The 22,706-nt window shown below is 38.9% G+C and overlaps 1 protein-coding gene and 1 long non-coding RNA gene across 4 annotated transcripts in view; one reads left to right on the forward strand and one right to left on the reverse strand.

Annotated features, from left to right (window-relative positions):
- Gabrb1 (gamma-aminobutyric acid (GABA) A receptor, subunit beta 1) overlaps positions 1–22,706 on the forward strand; it is a 491,652-nt gene that overhangs the window by 22,923 nt on the left and 446,023 nt on the right. Inside the window, exons 1-3 of one of the 2 annotated variants that reach the window (NM_008069.5) lie at positions 19,089–19,252; positions 19,446–19,537; positions 19,962–20,029. In NM_008069.5, the coding sequence (NP_032095.1) occupies positions 19,173–19,252; positions 19,446–19,537; positions 19,962–20,029 (240 nt within the window). In that variant the 5' untranslated portion in view covers positions 19,089–19,172. Of the gene's footprint in view, positions 1–19,088; positions 19,253–19,445; positions 19,538–19,961; positions 20,030–22,706 lie in introns of those variants that run through there. The other variant, NM_001370968.1, reaches the window with a different exon arrangement.
- On the reverse strand, positions 72–20,865 carry Gm38562. Of its 2 annotated transcripts, none has more exons than XR_868471.1 (4): positions 20,828–20,865; positions 20,533–20,731; positions 18,349–18,442; positions 72–378 (listed from the first exon to the last, which is right to left on the reverse strand). It is a non-coding gene; the product is annotated as a predicted gene, 38562 (long non-coding RNA). The 2 variants fall into 2 exon arrangements; XR_001784871.2 differs by having other exon boundaries at positions 18,975–20,731.

Genomic DNA, 22,706 nt, shown 5'->3' on the forward strand with positions numbered 1-22,706 from the left:
AGACTGCTTAAGATCACTGGAAAACACAGATATTTATATTATGATTCCTAACAGTAGCAAAATTACAATAATGAAGTAGCAACAAAAATAATGTTATATTTGGGGCCACCACAACATGAGGAACTAGAGTGAAGGGTTGCAGCACTAGGGAAGTGGATAACCACTGTTCCATAAGGTCACATGTGTAAATGCCCTGCTGTATCCAGGAAATGTTGCTTCGTTGTAGTCATCGAGGGCCTCTGGCTTTTACAATCTTTCCCCACCTCTTCTTCCAGGAAGGAATGTTATATAGATGCTCCAAGTAGGGCTGAGAATCCCCAATCTTCTTTGTCCTCTGCACATTGACCAATTGTCAATTTCTGTGTTGATCATCAACTACTGGGAAAACAAAAAAAAAGTTTTCCAGACAAAAGTTGAAAGATACACTAATGTGTGAATATAATAAGAAATCGTTAGGAGTAAGGTTAACACTGTGTCAACTAAGCAGAAAAAGAATAATGTCCTCCTTTATGGACTTTGAATTATTTAGTCACAAGTTCATGGCCTGAGAAATGAAGGTAGGCATAGATTTTATCTTGTGGAACAGGCATTACATCTAATAAGACAAGAGTTGGTTACTACAGTGACATTCATGCCACTATTAAATCAGTGGCCATATTTTGCCAGACCAGTTATCATTGTAGTTCTCAGAGTTCACTCCTGGGCAAAACTGATAGTTACTAAGGCACTATGAAACCCAGAAGAGAGGAAGCAGCCAAGTGAGTCAGTACTCTACATATTCCATATTCAAGCATATGCTGTTTTCAACAATGTCTTACTGTTACATTCCAGTGGTTCACAGTGAGCATCCACCTCTGTATTTGTCAGGCTCTGGAAGAGCCTCTCAGGAGACAGCTATATCAGGCTCCTGTCATCAAGTACTTGTTGGCATCCATAATAGTTTCTGGGTTTGGTGACTGTATATGGGATGGATCACCAGGTGGGGCAGTCTCTGGATGGCCTTTCCAACAGTCTCTGCTCCACACTTTGTCTCCGTATTTGCTCCCACGAGTATTTTGTTCCTCTTTCTAAGAAGGACTGAAGCACCCACACTTGTTTCGTCTTTTGAAGTAGCCATCATATTAATTTGTTATCCATGGTCCCATGGACATTTATGTTATTATCAAATATGTATACAACACACATAACATATAAAGTGGCTTAATATTTTATATATATATTATTATAGGAAATTTGTTTTTATTAACATTACATATATTTCAGATTCATATATTTTATTGTTTTTCATGACAATCCTAGTTTTTATAACAATCAATACAAGTTCATAGAATAAGAATTTTTTATTCTTTCTTCTGTAAGGCTGAGTAGCGTTTGAGCTGGTGATAACTTGCAAATCTTAGCTGCTTCCATCCTGCAGTTCCTCCTTCCTTTGTGCTTCATAGAAGCGCAGGAAAACTGAAAGCCCTGAAGTTTACACTAGATATGTGGTCATGTCAGCTACAAAGTCACCCACAACGTTTCTTTTACAATTCTGTCAGTTAAAACACACAGCATGCCACTCTAACTAGAAAGTGCTTGGAAAAAGTTAAGAGTCTGCCTCAAAATTATAACTTCATGACATTCATTTGACCACTATGAAACACTATAAGAATGTACTGATTTATTAATCTTCCTTCCAAAGGCTCAGAGCTTTCTAAAATTTCATCCACACACATACACACATACACACACACACACATACACACACATACATATATACATACATACATACATACACACAAACACACACATATAAACATACACATACATACATACATACATACATACACACAAACACACAAACATACACAGACACATATACATATACACACATACATACATACATACATACATACATACATACATACATACATATATACATACATACATACATACACACAAACACACATACACACAAACACACATACACACACACACACACACACACACACACACACACACACACACACACACCATTCCTGAACATGTAGCTCTGCTTCAGTAGAGCAACAAACTGAACTTCTGAAGAGTGACATTTCTAGTAGATTAGGGTTGTGGGTGGTGTGAAAAGCAATGCTGAGCCTCAGTACTGAAGAACCTTCATTTTCTGGCTAGATAATTAATTTCAGTGACGCCACTCATTCCAATTCTTAAGAATACTTGGGTCTTCAAGGTTTTTAAAATGTTTTTAGAATTATAAGCCTAAGAATTATTAAACCTAAGAATTAATGAGTTGGTTACTGGTTTTGTATAGTGACCATTTTGTGGCTTCAGATAGTGTTTATCTTTCTTTCCTTTGAGTTCAGAAATTCTGATATAGTGTTCATTCTGTTATTGATTTATGACTTTATAGTTATTCAGCTTCTACTTTGTTAGTTTAAGATTTGTTTTGCTGTTAATTTCTTACATTGTGAAAAATACTTTCATCATACAGTATGTTTAATAATTTGATTTAAATTTCAAACACTTCTTGCCTTTCAGCTCAGCTGGTCCCCAGATGTCTGTGTATTCCCCCAAAGAACTTCTCTTTGATCCCCTAATTCCATTTTCTAAATGTTCAGATACAAATATATGCCAGGATGTAAGGCAAAGTTAACTGTTTAATGTTAAATTGAATGACATAGAAGATTTAAGCTCGGGAGTAGCTAAGTATATGAATCTTCTCATCCTAGTACGCATACTCTGTTTATGGGTGTAACCAGGGTTCTTTTTAACTTATTTATTAATTGACCCTAAAGGCACTGGAAATCTTATTATCTCTTACAGTTGACTCCATAATCTATAATGGTATCATATATTATTAGACCAGATTCTGGCTTTTTTTTCTTCTGAATTTTCAAGATTCCATAGTTTCTGTGATCAATGTTGAGTGGTAGGATGCAAAAATCATCTGGCTGTTGCTGCTGTTGTTGTTGTTGTTGTTGTTGTTGTTGTTGTTGTTGTTGTTGTTTTGGGGTTTTTGGCTCTTCTATATATTCTTTTAGCTGTTCTTTGTTGCAAAAATTGTCATTCATTTTTAACATACCATGTTTTCAAAGAAGCTGTATGTACTTTAATGGAATTACATTGGTACTTAAACTGAGGAGTATATTATATTGATTTTCTATCACTAATGAAAATTTGTGGCTTTCTCTCTACAAATTCTTATGTGTAGGGAAAATATTCATCTGTATTCTTGCATGTCCTGCTTATTCCACAAAACTCAAGTCAGTCTCCTCAGTAGATACCAGTTGGGTTTCTATGACTTAATTTTACAGCCTTAGAGAGAGAATTTGTTCATGTGGGTGATAAAGGCTCCCAACACTAACCAATCAGTGTCCATTCAGATACCAATGCAAATTCCAGGTTATTTTCTGTACTTTTTTCTTTTTTTTTCTTAGATATTTTCCAAATGCTATCCTGAAAGTTCCCTATACACTCGCCCCCCGCCCCCCGCCCTGCTCCCCTACCCACCCACTCTCATTTCTTGGCCCTGGTATTCCCCTGTACTGGGGCATGTAAAGATTGCAATGCCAAGGGTCCTCTCTTCCCAATGATGGCCAACTAGGCCATCTTCTGTTACATATGCAGCTAGAGACAGGAACTCTGGGGTTACTGGTTAGTTCATATTGTTGTTCCACCTATAGGGTTGCAGACCCCTTCAGCTCCTTGGGTACTTTCTCTAGCTCCTCCATTGGGGGCCCTGTGTTCCATCCTATAGATGACTATGAGCATCCACTTCTGTATTTGCCAGGCACTGGCATAGCCTCATATGAGACAGCTATATCAGGGTCTCTTCAGCAAAATCTTCCTGGCATATACAATAGTGTCTGGGTTTAGTGGCTGATTATGGGATGGATCCCCAGGTGGGGTAGTCTCTGGATAGTCCATCCTTTCGTCTCAGCTCCAAACTTTGTCTCTGTAACTCCTTCCATGGGCATTTTGTTCCCTATTCTAAAGAGGAATGAAGTATCCACATGTTCGTCTTCTTTCTTCTTGATTTTCTTGTGTTTTGCAAATTGTACCTTGGGTATTCTAAGTTTTTGGGCTAATATCCACTTATCTGTGAGTGCATATCATGTGACTTCTTTTGTGATTGAGTTACCTCACTAAGGATGATATCCTCCAGATACATCCATTGCCCAAGAATATCTTAAATTCATTGTTTTTAATAGCTGAGTAGTACTCCATTGTGTAATTGTACCATATTTTCTGTATCCATTCCTCTGTTGAGGGGCATCTGGGTTCTTTCCAGCTTCTGGCTATTATAAATAAGGCTGCTATAAACATAGCGGAGCATGTGTTCTTATTACCAGTTGGACCATTTTCTGGGTATATGCCCAGGACAGGTATTGCTGGATCTTCCAATTGTACTATGTCCAATTTTCTGAGGAACCACTAGACTGACTTCCAGAGTGGTTGAACAAGCTTGCAATCCCACCAGCAATGGGAGAGTGTTCCTCTTTCTCCACATCCTTGCCAGCATCTGCTGTCATCTGAATTTTTGATCTTAGCCATTCAGACTGGTGTGAGGTAGAATCTCAAGGTTGTTTTGATTTGCATTTCCCTGATGATTAAGGATGTTGAACATTTTTTTCAGGTGCTTCTCAGCCATTCGGTATTCCTCAGTTGATAATTCTTTGTTTAGCTCTGAGCCCCATTTTTTAATGGGGTTATTTGAATTTCTGGAGTTCAGCTTCTTGAGTTCTTTGTATATATTGAATATTAGTCCCCTATCAGATTTAGAATTGGTAAAGATCCTTTCCCAATCTGTTGGTGCCCTTTTGTCTTATTGACAGTGTCTTTGGCCTTACAGAAGCTTTGCAATTTTATGAGGTCCCATCTGTCAATTCTTGATCTTACAGCACAAGCCATTGCTGTTCTGTTTGGGAATTTTTCCCCTGTGCCCATATCTTCGAGGCTTTCCCCACTTTATCCTCTATTAATTTCAATGTATCTGGTTTTATATGGGTCAAGTAACATTTTTTGTACTTCTAACCCATGGGATATAAATCAGAACTTCCCATAACTGCTGCTCCTCCAATTCATTGTTGGGTAGAATGGCTCATACAATTCGTGAGAGTGATTTTCTTATTATCAACTATTCATTGTAGAATATAAAATTTGAAAAGGAGTTTGGAAATGGGACTTTGGCAAGGTATAGAGGAATGTACCAATGGTTCCAAAGCCTGTCTAGACACCTACCATACAAGTACCTCTATTTAGTAATCAATCTAGAAGCTCTGCAATTGTCCTTTGTAGAATTTCTGGAAAAGTCCTTATAGACCTAAGACTGATTTAATTAATAAACATTGTAATCACCTGAATATTTGGGTTTCTTTCCTACTGGAAAGAAGTGAGAAGTCAGACTGAACTTTTCAACCTTCTAATAACAATTGTTTCCCCTGGAACCCAGCCACTTTCCTGAAGCTATCCAGGAGCTCTGGCCATAAATTATCTCAGTAGCATATAAAATACAAATCCTTTAGAGAGTCTGATTACTTTAAGAGCTCTTGGACTTAGGTTTGGTGTTGTAGAAAAGACTATACACACATGCCTGAACCTATATACACAGAGATACTCACAGGGATATACATGTCTACACAAAACATACTCGCTCTACAAGGTCAACTCAACTCAATGAAAGTGCCAAATGAATTAGTTCAAAAAAACCTTTGTTTCCTGGGACTTTTCATGTTGAAAAGCAAACTCATGAGAGAACCCAATATTGTACAATCTCTGAATTATATCCAGGTGTTGGTAATATTTCAGAATGAAAATTTTCATCTGTAATTTCAAGGTAGATAGTGTATGTTTTCATAGACATTGATGAGAATGGTTGGAAAGCAACTGCCTGTCCTAGTTTGTATAGATTTGCCTGCTGTCCTTCAACATATTATATTAGCAATAGACAAACAGGAGAATTTTGAAACATGTTGAATTTCTGTGATTAAGAATAGAACTTATCAAGGCTTTTCTATTCCATTGTATCAGGGATGTTCTTTATTTGTGTATTCTATTCTTATATTTATTTAAGACTTATCTGAGCTTCCACACTATGTCATATTTTGGTTAGATGCTATCATAAATATTATTTCTAGGGATTATAATGAAGTGGGGAAATTATATATTACACTAACAGTGAAGCTATAGAGAAAGTTTGGTCAAATAGAAGTTTAAGCCAAACTGTGAATAAAGCAGGGCTGCATATTAGTTTACAGGAGTGAAGTGGACAGAGCTACTTCTGGCCATCAGAGCAGTTTAATGCTAATTAGATAGCAGGCCCTTGGCAAGAAGGAAGGAATTTCATAACAAAACCACCCATCCTTAGGGGTTTGTAGAACTGGGGTCAAACTCTATATGCTCCACATGCTAGACCATTTCTCTTACCATGAGCTATATTTTTAACCCCTTAAAAGAAAAAAGAGGGGGTAGGTTAATTCTTGGCCTCACAAAAGCCATGTTGCTGACTACTAGCTGACAAAACAAGTCTACTTTTATCATTGTGTTTTTTCGTTAATTTATTTCTTTACATCCCTCTCACAGCTTCCCCTTTCTTCTCTTCTCCTAGTCCTACCTTTTCCTCTCCCTTCCCCCTTTCCTCCTCCTTTTCTCCTTGGAGAAGGGGAGGCCTCCCATGGAGATCAACTGGCCTTGGCATTTCAAGGTGAAATTATAGAAATACTTCTCTATTTCTCAGGTTAACCTCAAGGGCTGTGGTGTTGTCAGATTGTTAAGTTTTCTGCTGGTGTTAACATTGAACAAATCTAAAGGGTTCATCATTTGATGGGTCAAACTTTAATGAAAAGCAGTACGATTCTGGCAACTAGGTGAAATTACACTTCCTTCCAATGATACCTAGCCAAGGGTCACATTAGTTATATATCTGCTCAATCCCAGGGGGCAGGGGACTGTTAATGAACATGTTCTTAACTGAGAACTGTATCTCTGGGCAGTACTGAAAATATGTGCTATAGACTTTCACATGGGTTGTGGTCAGAGACTGTGTTAGGTTAAGACTCAACCCAAATATTGAAATAAGAAACACATTGCAAACTAAAAGTAATATATAATACAGAAGAGAGTAGCTATCATCAAGAAAAATTTGCACTACATAATGATTCCTTTGAAGAACTCAAATATATACATAATCACGCGCACGCACACGCGGAAACACACACACACACTTCTCACTTTAATCATTGTCTGTGGAGTATTGTCAGTAAAATTAATTTCACAATGCTAAAAACTGAACCTAGGGCCCAGCATATGCAAATGTTCTACCACTAACCTATCCCCAATCCATTTTTCATTTTTACAGCTTTAAAAACAAGGTCTTACTAAATTATTCTGGATGGACTTAAGTTCATCCCAAAGCTCAAGAAAGCTTTGAACTTGTGCCCCGTGTCCTCAGCCTTCCTACTTCTTGGGATTAAGGACCTCTTCTAACACTCAGCTTCTTAATGACTTCATATTCTCATCGTGACTATTTCATAAGGAACAACAGGCCAAGTACTGATACCATGAAAAAAGCTGCTGTGAACACCGTTGAGCAAGTATCCTTGTGGGATGGTGGAGCATCACTTAGTGTATGCCCAGGAGTCGTATAGCTGGGTCTTGAAAGAAGAACTATTCTCAACTTTCTGAGAAACTGCCAAATTGATTTCCAAAGTGGATGTGCAAGTTTGCACTTCCACTAAAATTACACAAAATTTTGTGTAATGCTTTAAAGCTTTGGAGGAATAAACCCACAAATTGTTTTCTTTTAAGAAGCTCAAAATAAGCTTAGACTGATTGGTTATTCTCTTTTAAAATTTAAATAATTTGCTTTTAAATTCACGTATTTGGGTTGAACACTTTAATTTTCAGAATTAAAAATCTTTACTTTTATTATTTATACATGCTTTCATTTTTGTGTTTTAAAAATCAATTGCATATTTCTTTCTAGAAAACAACCAACTTATGCTTGAATTTCTAATATTTCTGGGTATTAATAGAAAAAGGCCATCATGAAAATGTTACTGATAATGTAGATTTACAATTATAGAATCTACTCTCTTCACCCTTTTTCTCTTTCTTGGTGCTTTATAAAATGTTAATGCATTGCTAAATTTTAAGATGGGAGATTTCTTTTCCTTAAAAATATTTTATATTTTCAATTCTAATATTGGTGTAGTTTAACAATCTTGGCAGCAGGAATAAAAATAATTTGAAAGTGAAGAGTACTCTTCTATGGGGTTGCAATCCCCTTCAGCTCATAGGAAGAAGAACAACATCAACTAATCTAGACTCCACAGAGCTCTCAGGGACTTAACCAACAAAGGAAGAGTACATATGAATGGAGCTGCTTATGGACTTATCTGGCATCATTGGGAGGGGAGGCCTTTGATCCTGTGGAGGCTTGATGCCCAAACTAAAGGGGGTGCTAGAGGGGTGAGGTAGGAGGGGGTGAGTGGGTTGGGGGGGCACCCTCTTAGAGGCAAAGTAGAGAGGGGATGGAATGGATGGTTTGTGAAGGGGAGACCAGAATGGTATGCGAGTTTTGCTGGAGGGAGGACTTGGAAGGATGACAACATTTGCAATGTAAATAAGTAAAATAACCAATTTTAAAAAAGTGAAAAGTACTCAAAGTGATGTGCAGACATACCTGCATTTTTATCTTATGTGCACATGCATAGACCTTCATGTGTGATGATCTATCATTTTTTAGACCCAAAGTAACACTGAATTTCTAATGCAGTCCTTTTTTATTAGATATTTATTTTATTACATTTCAAATGTTGTCCCCTTTCCTAGTTTCCCCTCCCCCTGTTCACCAACCCACCCACACTTGCTTCCTTGCCCAGGCATTCCCCTATACTTGGGCATAGAGCCTTTTCAGGACCAAGGACCTCTTCTCCCATTGATAACAGACTAGGCCATCCTCTGCTACATATGCAGCTAGAGCCATGAGTCCCACCATGTATACTCTTTGGTTGGTGATTTAGTGCCTGAAGCTCTGGGGGGGGGGGGGAGGAGGGGAGGTACTGGTTAGTTCATATTGTTGTTCCTCCTATGGGGATGCTACACCCTTCAGCTCCTTGAGTCCTTTCTCTAGCTCCTCCATTGTGGACCCTGTGCTTAGTCCAATGGTTGGCTGTGAGGGTTCACCTCTGTATTTATCAGACACTAGTGGAGCCTCTCAGGAGACAGCTATAACAGGCTTCTGCCAGTAAGCACTTGTTGACATCCACAAAAGTGTCTAGTTCTGAAGTTGTTTATGGGATGGATCCCCAGGTAGGGTATTCTATGGTTGTTCCTTCAGTCTTTGCTCAACACTTTGTCTTTGCAACTTTTTCCATTGGGTATTTTGTTCCCCCTTTTAAGAAGGATCAAAGTGTCCACACTTGGGTCTTCCTTCTTCTTGAGTTTCATGTGGTTTGTGAATTGTGTCTTGGGTATTCTGAGCTTCTGGGCTTATCAGTGAGTACATACCATGTATGTTCTTTTGTGATTGGGTTACCTCACTAAAGATGATATTTTCTAGTTCCACCCATTTGCCTAAGAATTTCATAAATTCATTGTTTTTAATAGCTGTACTATTCCTCTGTTGAGGGACATCTGGGTTCTTTCCAGCTTCTGGCTTTATAAATAAGGCTGCTAAGAACATAGTGGAGCATGTGTCCTTATTCCATGTTGGAGCATCTTCTGGGTATATGCCCAGGAGTGGTATTAGTGGGTCCTCAGGTAATACTATGTCCAATTTTCTGAGGAACTACCAAACTGATTTCCAGAGTGGTTGTCCCAGCTTGCAATCCCATCAGTAATGGAGGAGTGTTCCTCTTTCTCCACAACCTCGCCAGCATTTGCTGTTACCTGCGTTTTTGATCTTAGCCTTTCTGACTGACATGAAGTAGAATCTCGGGGTTGTTTTGATTTACATTTCCCTAATGACTAAGGATATTGAACATTTCTTTAGGTAGTTCTTAGCCATTCAGTATTCCTCAGTTAGAATTCTTTCTTTAGCTCTATGCCCCATTTTTAACAGGGTTATTTGTTTCTTTGGAGCCTAACTTCTTGAGTTCTTTGTATATATTGGATATTAGCCCTCTATAAGATTTAAGATTGGTAAACTTTGTATGCCCCAGTACAGGGGAACGCCAGGGCCAAAAAGGGGGAGTGGGTGGGTAGGGGAGTGGGGGTGGGTGGGTATGGGGGACTTTTGGTATAGCAATGGAAATGTAAATGAGCTAAATACCAAATAAAAAATGGAAAAAAAAAGATTTAAGATTGGTTTAGATCTTTTCCCAATCTGTTGGTTGCCTTTTTGCCCTATTGACAGTGTCCTTTGCCTTACAGAAGCTTTGCAATTTTAAACATAGGAAAAGCAACATACAGCAGACCAGTAGCCAACATCAAGCTAAATGGAGAGAAACTTGAAGCAACCCCACTAAAATCAGGGACTAGACAATACTGACCACTCTCTCCCTACGTATTCAATATAGTACTTGAAGTCCTAGCCAGAGCAATTCGACAACAAAAGGAGATCAAAGGGATGCAAATTGGAAAGGAAGAAGTCAAACTATCATTATTTGCAGATGATATGATAGTATACTTAAGTGACCCCAGAAATTCCACCAGAGAACTCCTAAACCTGATAAACAACTTCAGCAAAGTAGCTGGATATAAAATTAACTCAAACAAATCAGTGGCCTTCATCTACACAAAGGATAAACAGGCAGAGAAACAAATTAGGGAAACAACACCCTTCACAATAGTCACTAATAATATAAAATATCTTGGTGTGACTCTAACTAAACAAGTGAAAGATCTGTATGATAAGAACTTCAAGTCTCTGAAGAAAGTAATATCAGAAGATGGAAAGATCTCCCAGGCTCATGGATTGGCTGGATTAATATACTTAAAATAGCCGTCTTGCTGAAAGCAATCTACAGATTTAATGCAATCCCCATCAAAATTCCAACTCGATTCTTCACAGAGTTAGAAAGTGCAATTTGCAAATTCATCTGGAATAACAAAAAATCTAGAATAGCGAAAACTATTCTCAACAGTAAAAGAACTTCTGGTGGAATTACCATGCCTGACCTCAAGCTATATTACAGAGCAATTGTGATAAAAACAAAAAACAAAACAAAAAAACACAAAAAACAAAAACAAAACTGCATGGTACTGGTACAATGGCAGACAGATAGATCAATGGAATAGAGTTGAAGACCCAGAAATGAACCCACACACCTATGGTCACTTGATCTTTGACAAAAGAGCTAAAATCATCCGTTGGAAAGAAGACAGCATGTTCAACAAATGTTGCTGGCTCAACTGCCGGTTAGCATGTAGAAGAATGCGAATTGATCCATTCTTATCTCCTTGTACAAAGCTCAAGTCCAAGTGGATCAAGGACCTCCACATAAAACTAGATACCCTCAAAGTAATAGAAGATAAAGTGGGGGAAGAGCCTACAAGCACATGGGCACAGGGGAAATTTTCCTGACTAGAACACCAATAGCCTATGCTCTAAGATGAAGAATCTTGACAAATGGGACCAGTCCTTTCTTTTATGCTGGGAGAAATTCCTTGGTTGTGTTGTTGTTGTTGTTGTTGTTGTTGTTGTTGTTGTTGTTGTTGTTGTTGTTTTCCCAAGCACTTGCGTGTCACCCTTTCCATGATCTCCAGTTGTCTTTCAGAAACTGAAGAGTGGAGCAGGTAAAGCTTATGTATGGGACCTTTTACTTCTGGGCTTGTTACTCATAGGAAGTTGCTCTTCTCATCTGATCTTTTTCTCAGACTTCAACAAAATCAATAGAGTTTAGAGATACAAATGGCATAATATATGAAGAAAACTTAAAGCAGGTCTTGGCTCGTGACAAATGCTCAATAAACTCAACGTGCACTTAAGAAATACATGGTACTCAATCTATCTGCACCTTCCTTCTTCACAACTTGTCAGTTTCACAGCATTTTCTCTAAGTGACAATATTTTGATCTATACCTTTGGCCTATATAATCAGAGTAAATTCTTGATTTATGCTTTAAATTTCCTACTATTTTAACAAAAAAAAATGCCTTAAAGGTCGGTCTATTTGCTTATCATTTCACTTTGTGTCAAAAATTTTTTAGTTCATATTTATGATTTTTTTTACAGGAATCAACTTTTCTGCTGGAAGAATCTGTTGGGCCAACACTTTCTCAGTTCTTCTATGTTTAGAAGTGAGTTTATAGTGTTAACATACTGGAATGCTAGTTGGTTAGATTACAGAGTTCACACTTGGATACTTGCTGTGATTTTTGAGACTTTTCACTATCTTCTGGTGCTAACTTTGCTGATAAGAAGAATACCAAGTTATTTTCTTTCCCATGTAGATGATTTATTTTTCTTTGATTTTTCTGTATCCCAGATGTTCTGAAATTTCAATAAAATATGACTTGTTAATGCTGTTTAACATCCAGTGTGCCCATTCAATCATAAAACTAATAATTTTTGCTGTTTCTGGGACATTTCTAAGTTCTAACTTATTTCCTTACCCTTTTTTCTCCCTGCTTTCTTGTTATATAACTCCTTTTATAACTTTTGTTCTCCTCTCTTCTCCATTTTTGGTGTATCTTTCTCCTCATCTTCCTCCTCCTCTTCATTTCCTCTTTCACCTTCTTCCTTCTTTTTTTCTTTCTCTTTCTCCTCTTCCTTTTTCTCCATCTCCTCTTCTCCCTCTTCTTTTCTCTCTCCCTACTTCCTTCTTCCTCCTCCTCTTTCTGCCTCTTCTTCCCAATGCCACTTGAATAATTATTTGATTCTATTTATTATCCAGCTTACTAATATGCTCTCTGATTACATCATTTACTTTCTCTGTGGAATTTTTCTGTCAGACTTGGCATTGCATTTCACTGTCATTGCCTCATGTCTGTTTTGTGCATGTCTGCTCCCAGAAGTGTGCTTTCTTTATTATGCATTCTCAAACTCAATCACACTTACGGTGAAGTAGCTTTACTTTTTTGTAGTGGCTTAGTTTTTATTTTTATGACATTTATTTCTCTTCTTCATGACCATTGTCCTTATTTCTTGATGACCTTTTATTACATATCTACATTTTTATTTGAGAGTTCATATTAAATAGTATTTATATTTTTAAGGCAAATTTTAAAGCTTTCTATGCCCATTCTTAATACATTTGCAAATCTAAGAGGGGCAACTCACCAAAACCTTTATCCAATGTGTATTCAGCATCAGTATGTTATTAAAAAAAACAAAAACAAATGACTGAAGAAAATGCAGTGTTTTTTTTAAATGTTTGCTCATTTTTCCAAAGAAAGAATGGATTCTCCGTTTTGATTTTATCCCATAAAAATAACTAGGTAAATCTTCAAGTAGCAACTCTTTGGCTGTATCGTTTCAGGGACCAGTACAAATGGGGAGATTGTTAGTTCTTATTTAAAGAAAATGAGAGAATTTCATCGGCAGCCAGATAGAAATGGCAAGAAATTGGAAATGTGCATTTGAGATGCACACTGAGGGAGAAGGAGGAAAATCCAAGAGGCTTAGTTGGCACGGGGCATTCAGCAGTCTGTATTACACTAGCTCAGGGGTCAGGGTCAATCAACCACACATGGATAAGTGGGTTATTCGTCATCACCAAACTCTCTCCCAGTTCTTCTCTACTGCACATTCCTGCCTCTACTGAAAATACAACTTCTCTTCAAAGCTCCATCAATTACCTCCACTTACTGTATCACCCTCAACTTTAAAACCTTTAGTGATGCTTCTCCCCTGGCTTAGCCCCTCCCCGCATCACATTTCAGTGTGTTATAATGTCTAAAGGAAGAATTTAGCTCTATTAAGGCATCTTCTTTAGACTTTAGGGCCACATGAAAAATAATAAATGTTCTTCCCCAGTATTTCTTTTGTATTATATACTGGTTACTTGGGATGTTTTTACACATTTATTGCTTATTTTTGTATAATTTCAAACCACATCCTCCTTACAGACATTCCATAAGTGAATGGGGAAATGAGTAACCTTGAAACCTGTATGTGAAACACAATAAATATCCACCAGATACCAAAAAATCCTGATTGTAATATTTTGTTTTTCAGATGATCCTACACACTAAACATTTTCTTAATTTTATTTGTATAAGAATGCATATAGCTATCTTCAGACACACAAGAAGAGGGCAATGGATCCCATAAAGAAGGTTTTAAGCTAGCGGAGCATGGTGGTGCACGCCTTTAACCCAGCACTCAGGAGGCATATGCAGGCGATTTTCTGAGTTCAAAGCCAGCCTGATATACAAAGTGAGTTCCAGGACAGCCAGGGCTATACAGAGAAACCCTATCTCAAAAAAAACCCAAACAAACAAACAAAAAACAAAAAATAAAAAGAAGAAGAAGAGGAGGAAGAAGAAGGAGGAGGAGGAGGAAGAGGAGAAGAAGAAGAGGAAGAAGAAGGAGAAGGAGAAGGAGAAGGAGAAGGAGAAGGAGAAGGAGAAGGAGAAGGAGAAGGAGAAGGAGAGGAGGAGGAGGAGGAGGAGGAGGAGGAGGAGGAGGAGGAGGAGGCGGAGGAGTTGTTGTTTGTGAGCTACCATGTCATTGCAGGGAACCAAACTCAGGTTCTCTGGAAGAGCAATCAATGAAGAGCCATCTTTCCAGCCCCTGCACACTAAACTTTATTCTATGAAACAAGATCAAAAGTAGATTCTGCTCGGCTTTTATAACGTTCTGAAGTTTTGCATTTCATCTTTTATTTTTATCTCTACCAGTCTTAAAATTTTGTACATATAACAAATTATTGTTTTATGAATAACAAATTACCTTATAGACTTTTATTGTATTTAACTTTTCCTCTGGCCTTATATGTGCTTCTACTACTATCTTTACAGAAGACCCAAGCAACAGGATATTACCATTTGTATAGGTTAAATATGTCTTGACATCCTAAAAACAGATGTTCCCAAATCTATCTATATTTCTTTCTTTCTTCCTTCCTTCCTTCCTTCCTTCCTTCCTTCCTTCCTTCCTTCCTTCCTTCCTTTCTTTCTCTCTTTCTTTCTTTCTTTCTTTCTTTTTGTTTTTGTTTTTTTTTTTTTTTGTTCCCTATTCTAAGGAGGAATGAAGTATCCACGCGTTGGTCTTCCTTCTTGATTTTCTTGTGTTTTGCAAATTGTATCTTGGGTATTCTAAGTTTTTGGGCTAATATGCACGTATCAGTGCAGGCATATCAAGTGAGTTCTTTTGTGATTGGCTTACCTCACTCAGAATGATATCCTCCACATATATCCATTTGCCTAAGAATTTCATAAATTCATTGTTTTTAATAGCTGAGTAGTACTCCATTGTGTAAATGTACCACATTTTCTGTATCCATTCCTCTGCTGAGGGGCATCTTGGTTCTTTCCAGCTTCTGGCTATTATAAATAAGCCTGCTATGAACATAGTGGAGCGTGTGTCCTGGCTTATTCTTACCTCCCACTATTGCATTTAAACTTTAGAACTAGATTCTGAATTTGTATTTAACTTCTCCTTAAGTCTAGATAAGATGTTACAATTTTCAATTCTTACATTCTCCTCTTTCTCTATTTTCTTTTTTTTATTCTTTTTTCTATTTCTTTTTTTCTTTCTTTCTTTTCCCCAGCTTTTAGGATTCATTTAGAACTTTTAAAGTTACTATAATAGAATAGCTTTTTTTTTAATTTTTCCTTGTTTTTGTCTGTCTAAAGAAATATTAAGAATATGTGTTAGAGGTGTTAGTGTTTTGTGAATATGTTTTTAATTACTTTTATTTCTACCTAGATGCTAATTTCTAAGGTTCTTCCATTTTCTTCTAAGAGTTTGGACAGAAGGAAATAGAATTGTGCTTGTCATTGGCCTTCAGGGTTTCAGAGACATATTTTTTTTAATTGGGTTGAGCTCTGAAGGGAGAAAAAGGTGTTGGGAAGAAACAAGCAACTTCACAAGACAAGGAAGTGTTGCCTTTTTCAGGCTGTGAGGGGAAAAAAAAACCTCCCCAAAGCATCTGGATCAATTATTAACTTATTTCTTTTTAGTTTTTAAGGTTTATTTATTTCGCAGTTCCAAGACAACTTACAAACTCTATATATTCAGTGCAACATATCTGTTTTTAAATTAGTAAAGTGTGAAGAGGGAAGATTAAATTTAGACTCCTAAAACATCAAGGAGAAATTCAATGTATCAAAATGCAGGTCATTAACATCTTGCATAATGATTAAAGCTAAGCTGTATATATGATTCTAACATGCCCAGTGATCAAAACAATGGGTTTTAAGATACTTATTGTTATTAAGATGCAAACTACTCAGGAAACCAGACAATTTCCAGAGTATGAAGGCCTGAGAAACTATCTTCTGAGAGACCCTCCTCATACATAGCTAAGACAAACTTGGTTGCATTTTCAGCAGTATTCCAATGATAAGTGGTGGCTATCATATGAAATGTTATAATAAACCATATTTTATACTATTGACACTAATAAAAATGAAAAAACCACTATCACATGATTTCTTAGATTGTCCTTTTGTCTAATCAGAAAGTATAATTTCAAAGCAAAACCCAGTAGGATTGATCTGGCAGAAGCATGCATAACACTAGGGTTAAAATATCCAAACTCACACCTTGACTCAATAGTGAAGTCAAGGCTCTTAAGCAGACCTTGCTAAAGTGGAGATGCTTTCTACCCACAAAGGATTTTAGGAATTTATAATCAACTAGAAAGTGCACATTCTAATGAATTGTGTACAAGTTAAATGAGCAGCCTCAGTGAGCACCCAACCAAATATCTCTTTTCTGCCTTGTGTGTGTTTATACCCTCCACAGGTGAGAAAAGAAACTGAACACTATTTTGTTTACTGCTACACCATCAGCATGAAGGCTGGCACCTCCTAAATGTTCAGTAAACATCTAAAAAAAATAAATGCACAGCTACGGATGTGGTAATCCTGTAAGTGGCTTGTGTGTGGCCGTGTGGCTTTTGCAGAGTTGTACAGAGCAGATTCCATGTTTCAGCAGGACCTTGAGATGTAAATGAATCTTTTCTTATACCCTCTAAAAGAAGATTCATATGTGTTTTAAGAACAAGTCGACATCGTCTCAAGCAAACTTAAGGAATCTGAGACTTAGCATTGAGGGTTAAGGGTTTTATGGTGCTCAAATATAATATAAAATTAATGTTACTATCTTTTTGAGAATGTTAAGTTCAGTACATGTTGAAATGACTGTACTTTTTTTAAGGAGGATTCATTCATATGTGCCTAGTTCGTGACTCCTGTAACCTCTGGTTGTCTCTGTTATACTTTAGGAAGGCTGTACCTGTTACTTCTCTCCAAACTAAACAGTATCTTCTTTTCTTTCCTTCTGCAATAACCTCCTTGTCTTCTTGTTTCTCCTATCTAATTCTTGCCTTTATGGTCTGTGCTATATAATGCAGAGAATAGCAGTATCCAAGGATTCTAGGTTGAAATGTACATGTCACTACTTATTAGCAGTGTGACATTAACTACTGAATTCAGTAGTCTAAAGCCCTCTCTTCATTATCTCTATTGTTGTGTTGTTGCAAGGTTTGAATGAGATGACCCGTGTTGTATGCACAAGAACAATGACATAGCAAGTGGGAAATGTCAATGATCCTTATAACTGTTCTACCAGATTTTTTTTCTCTAAAATTAACTCTTACTTAAATGTTCAGTGTCTCCTGAATCTAAATGATCTCCTCGACTTTCCTCCACATCCCATCATCCACCATCACTTTCTCCGCCCCCCCCCACAATGGATCTCTTTTGCATACAGTTATAGAAGTACTTTTTCCAGTCTGTAAGATTTAGTACATACTGTTCTCCCTCAAGAAGAATTCCCCTTCCTTGCCAGACAAAAGCTTTGTCTTCTGTTCTTTGTTTGCTTGTTTGTTTGTTTTTTCTTCTCCTCTAAGGTAATTTTTAGTGCTTCTTGGTTTGGTAATAATTCTTCAGTTTACACAGACAATATCAGGAAGAAGTGATTTCTTTTTGCTTATCTTTGTAAGGGGTTTGTGAAAAGTTTACTCTAAGTTTCAGAATACCTAGTATCAAATGAAGACTTGATATATGCTATTTAACAAAGGGCATGAATCCATCCCAGAATCTCCAACCACCTAACATGTTTTTTAGTGATATGTACTGAATTGCATTTCCTAACTTCCCTTTATTTGAAAGAAGATTGGCTTTTCCCGGGCTGCATAAGGCATATTAGACTGAGGATGTTCAGTGTTCAATTTAGGGATTAAGAACAGGAGCTAGCACACTGACAGTTATAAGCAAAAAGCTTGGGCGACTAAAACCTACAAGATTTACCAGCAAAGGTCCTGGAAAAAAAGATTGATTGCCAGGGTTGCTTCATTCTTCTTCTCTTCACTTCCCATTCCAAGTGGACTGATGGAGATGGGAGCTAAAGGAAAAGCATACATTTAAAAGTTAGTCAGTTCTCTCCTCCCCCCCCCCCCCCTCCAATTCCACAAGCAAGCAGCTGTCTTCATAACCTCCGAAGAGAGGACAAGACTCCCAAACCCTCCCTGTGTTTCCTCCTCCCCACCCCCAAACTCCTTTTCCGGGCCGGCCGGCCGGGCAGTCTCTGCCCACTCCCCTCCCCAGCACCCTCCCCATCTTTTCTACAGACAACCAGAGAACCATCTCCAGACTTCTTGTTCTAGGACCTCTATAACTGTCAACAAAAGATGCCAGACAGCCTTAGCCAGATCATTGAAAGCCCTGTTTTAAAAAAGAAAAAAAAAAGAAGGAAAAGAAAAGAAAGAAGGAAAAGAAAAGGAAAAAGAAAAAAATTCAAGCTTAGGACAGGAGGGAAAGGAACACAGCAAACCACAGCTCAGGAAAACTGGGCACACACACACACACACAGGCACGTTGGCTCCTTTGCATAGAGACAGCAGGTTGTATTCGACTACCCAGAGAACGCGGAGCACCTCAGACAGGAACTTTAAAGGGATTGAAATCTGTTGCCTGTTCCACTAGGAATATTGTTTGCAAGGCACAAGGTGTCTTTTGGTAGTGAGTACCCTCTGCGCATGCGCAGGTCCATTCGGGAATTACTGCCCAGCCGCCGACTAAGTTGCATTCCTTGAATCTTCGCAGAAAAGACAATTCTTTCATCAGAGTTAGGAATGTGGACAGTACAAAATCGAGAGAGTTTGGGGCTTCTCTCTTTTCCCGTGATGGTTGCTATGGTTTGTTGTGCACACAGGTGAGCTGCCTGCTTCAATCTCTCTCTCTTTTTTTTTCCTTGGTGATTTTCTTCTTCTTCTTTTATTTTTTATTTTCCCGTGCCTGCTGGATCATGTATCTTGTTATTTGGGGGTAGGTGTGCCTGGATCTTTTTTTATGTCTGTTTTCAGTTTGTGATCTTTCTGAATACGGTCCCTACTTCTTCCCTTCAGCTCCAATGAACCCAGCAACATGTCATACGTGAAAGAGACAGTGGACCGACTGCTCAAAGGATATGACATTCGCTTGCGGCCGGACTTTGGAGGTAATGCTTCTTCATTTTTTTTTTCAACCTGTTACCCATCCCTAGTTCACCTTTTCTGTCAGATATAATGCCTCCTTCCCCATTTTACCGTTCCTGTAAACGTGCAATACTACGCCCTGCGCGCACACACACACACACACACACACACACACACACACACACACACACACACCACGCACTATCCCCAATCTCAGGTGGACGTATCCTCAGGCTGAGCTGTCCCTCTCTTCAAGCCGACACACCCTCTGCACTGTCACTGCATCACGCGTGTGCCCACACCTGTTTTCTCCCGCTGTCCCCTACAACAGGAAAGGGGTAGGGAGGGAGCCTGCTTAGTCTGTAATAAGATCTGGGAAGCCCCCAATGTCCCCTCAGCTCCCTGCCACTCAAAGACTGTCTTTGCTGTGGTCCACCTCCCTGGCAGGGCCCCCGGTGGACGTCGGGATGCGGATCGATGTCGCCAGCATAGACATGGTCTCGGAAGTGAATATGGTGAGTGGCCTCCCCAAGGGCTCGGCGGCCGGCCGAGCTTACGCAGATGAGAAATGAACCAGTTCCCCGTCCTCTGCTTTTCATTGGTGGTCACCTCGGCCCTGGTCCCCAGGGTCCCCACTCCGCGCGTACGCCCCACTCCAGTACACACACTGTCGGTCGCCCCACAGTTTGTATTTTCGACACACACACAGGCTACCGCAGTGCTCCGAAGGAGACGTACTCCGCACTATTTTGGGAAGGAAGGGGGACTGTTGCGCCGGTGGATTGGCTGGGGCGGAGTCTGAGCCTTACTTTAGCCGGGTCTCCCCGACTGTCGGGCTGTGCAGGGCACCATCTGCCGGCGGCCAAGTGGTGTACAGTGGGTTCCCCCGGACCAGGGGTTCGCAGCCAGCTGTGGCCAGACAAGAGCCCCAAAATCTCCACAGCTGAGCAGCCTGAAAGCCCCAACCCACCCATCTCAGCCACCAGGCTGGCTGGGCTCGCGAGTGTCCCCTCCCTACCACAGAATCCAGCGCAGTGTGTGGCAAGAGCAACAGGCTGAGATGAACAGTTCAGGATTGCTAACAGCAGAAGTGCCCAAGCTTGCTTCTAGGCATTCTGGACCCATGCAAGGGTTCATGTGTTTGTCTTCCTGCAGCTTGAAAGTTTTAAGTTGGAGGAGAATCGGCGAGTCATATGACTTGGCTTTCGTCTAGAAATCTGGGCAGAAAAAATAGAGATCTGATGATTAATAGGACTGAGGTGGGGGAGGGCTGGTTTATTTTAGTCATTAATTTTAAGGGATCTACACTTTACCATCCTTCTCTCCCTTCTTCCCTTCCTCCTTCCCTCCCTTCCTCCCTCCCTCCCTCTTTTCCTCCCCCCCCCCCCCCCCCCCCCGTCTTCATAGCACTTCTTTTCTCTGGGGCTGTGGTAAAAGGGATTCAAGTCAGAGCAGCCTCTTGTGTTGTTGGTTGTTTCCATTCACCCTGAGAAGCCCTTTTCTAATTGTGAGAGTTCCCAGGGAAGGAATTGCCTGTTGCTTTTCTAGAACCCACCACCCAGGGAACAGCAAGATCAACAGGAACAAAAGGTCATTTTTATCCACTCCCAAAAGGGAACTAATTCCAGCACCAGAGATTTAGATACGCTGAGTAACTTAGACTGGGATCCTTTCGGATATTCTCTCTGTAACACTTATTGTTCTTCCTCCCATTCCTAGTGGGGCATTTTTATTGTAATATGCTAAGGTTTAAGAATTTTCCTTTTTCATCTTTTAGATTAGGCCAGGAAGCAATACATACATTTATAGATCATTCAACGGGTGGTATATGGATAAAATGTGTGGTTGGGGTTGGCAGAGTTGAAACTCGCTGTCTTAAATGGTTTGGCTAAAATGCTATTTTATAATGTCTTGGATTGTTTCAGATAATATTTTCAAGTGTTTTTCTACTACTACACTGAAAAAGAAATCCATTTTTAAAATTTGATTTAGAAAGTAGATTTTTTTTTTAATAAACAAAGACGTTTAAGAGACTGATACTGTTTACATGCATGCTATTACCACAAAGCAACTATTCACAAACATTCAGAAGAGCACGGTTAGATCCACATACAGAACAACTGTGGCCCATGACTGCAAATGCAACCAGATACATTGCACAATGTACTCGCTTAACAATCAGTGCCAGTGCAGATACATAATGATAACATTTCCCTGTTCAGTCATTTATAGGGCATTGTGTAAATATCTCCATAGATCATTTATAATATAGAAGATTCAGAGATCCCAGAAGGTAAATTGTGCCTCTGTACATGGTCTATGTCACTGTGTTAGGGTAAATTAGATTTCCAGAACTGAAAGGCCCTGAGGTAGACTCCCAACTCCAAATTCAGACATGCATGCATGCACATGTGTGTGTGCAGCACACACAGAGACCTTTACACACAATCTATATACATACTTTTAGCATTCTTTTAACTATATTATAAAGTACATTGTGTTATATACTGATTATATAAACTACACAACAAGAAGCTCTGCCTTGTCACTGAAGTGGATTCATAGACAAGCTGAGAAAGGATGCATGTAAATGTGGTGGCATAGAACAACTTCTCCTAATGACTGAGCAATAGTCTGTTTGCTCACTACTCCATGACAGGTGTGCTTGTTTTTCAATAGTCACTCATAAATGAGCCTTTGATAATGCCCTTTACCTAAATACTCATTGTGTTTCACTGTGACATCAGCAACAGAGGCAGATAGTGACAACTGAAAGCTGGAAAGTTAGAACCCTTGCTCTGGGTATTCTTTTCCTTTTAATGACAGCTACTGACAAGACTCGGGCTTAACTTAGTGGCTCATCTATGACAAAGTGTGGAAATAAATACACCGGAAATAACCCAGGAAAATGAAAGTTCCGAAAGTATTTGTTTTAAGAGTTGAGAGAATGTATGCACACAGCGGGGATAGTTAGTGCTGCCCTAACCACTTACTAAGAAGAGAATTAGCTGCAACATGCTTGGGGCACTATAAGTAGAACTGAAGGTCTGTGGGAAATAGGATGTTTAGCTTGTTATTAAGCATGCTTCTGTACCTTGATGGACACTAATTTGCATGATATTATATGACAGAAAATTTTCTACAGATTGAAAACAAAATAAGAATTAACAATAAAATAACACAACTAGTAGT

This window comes from Mus musculus, chromosome 5, assembly GCF_000001635.26.
Source record: "Mus musculus strain C57BL/6J chromosome 5, GRCm38.p6 C57BL/6J".
NCBI lineage: Eukaryota > Metazoa > Chordata > Mammalia > Rodentia > Muridae > Mus > Mus musculus.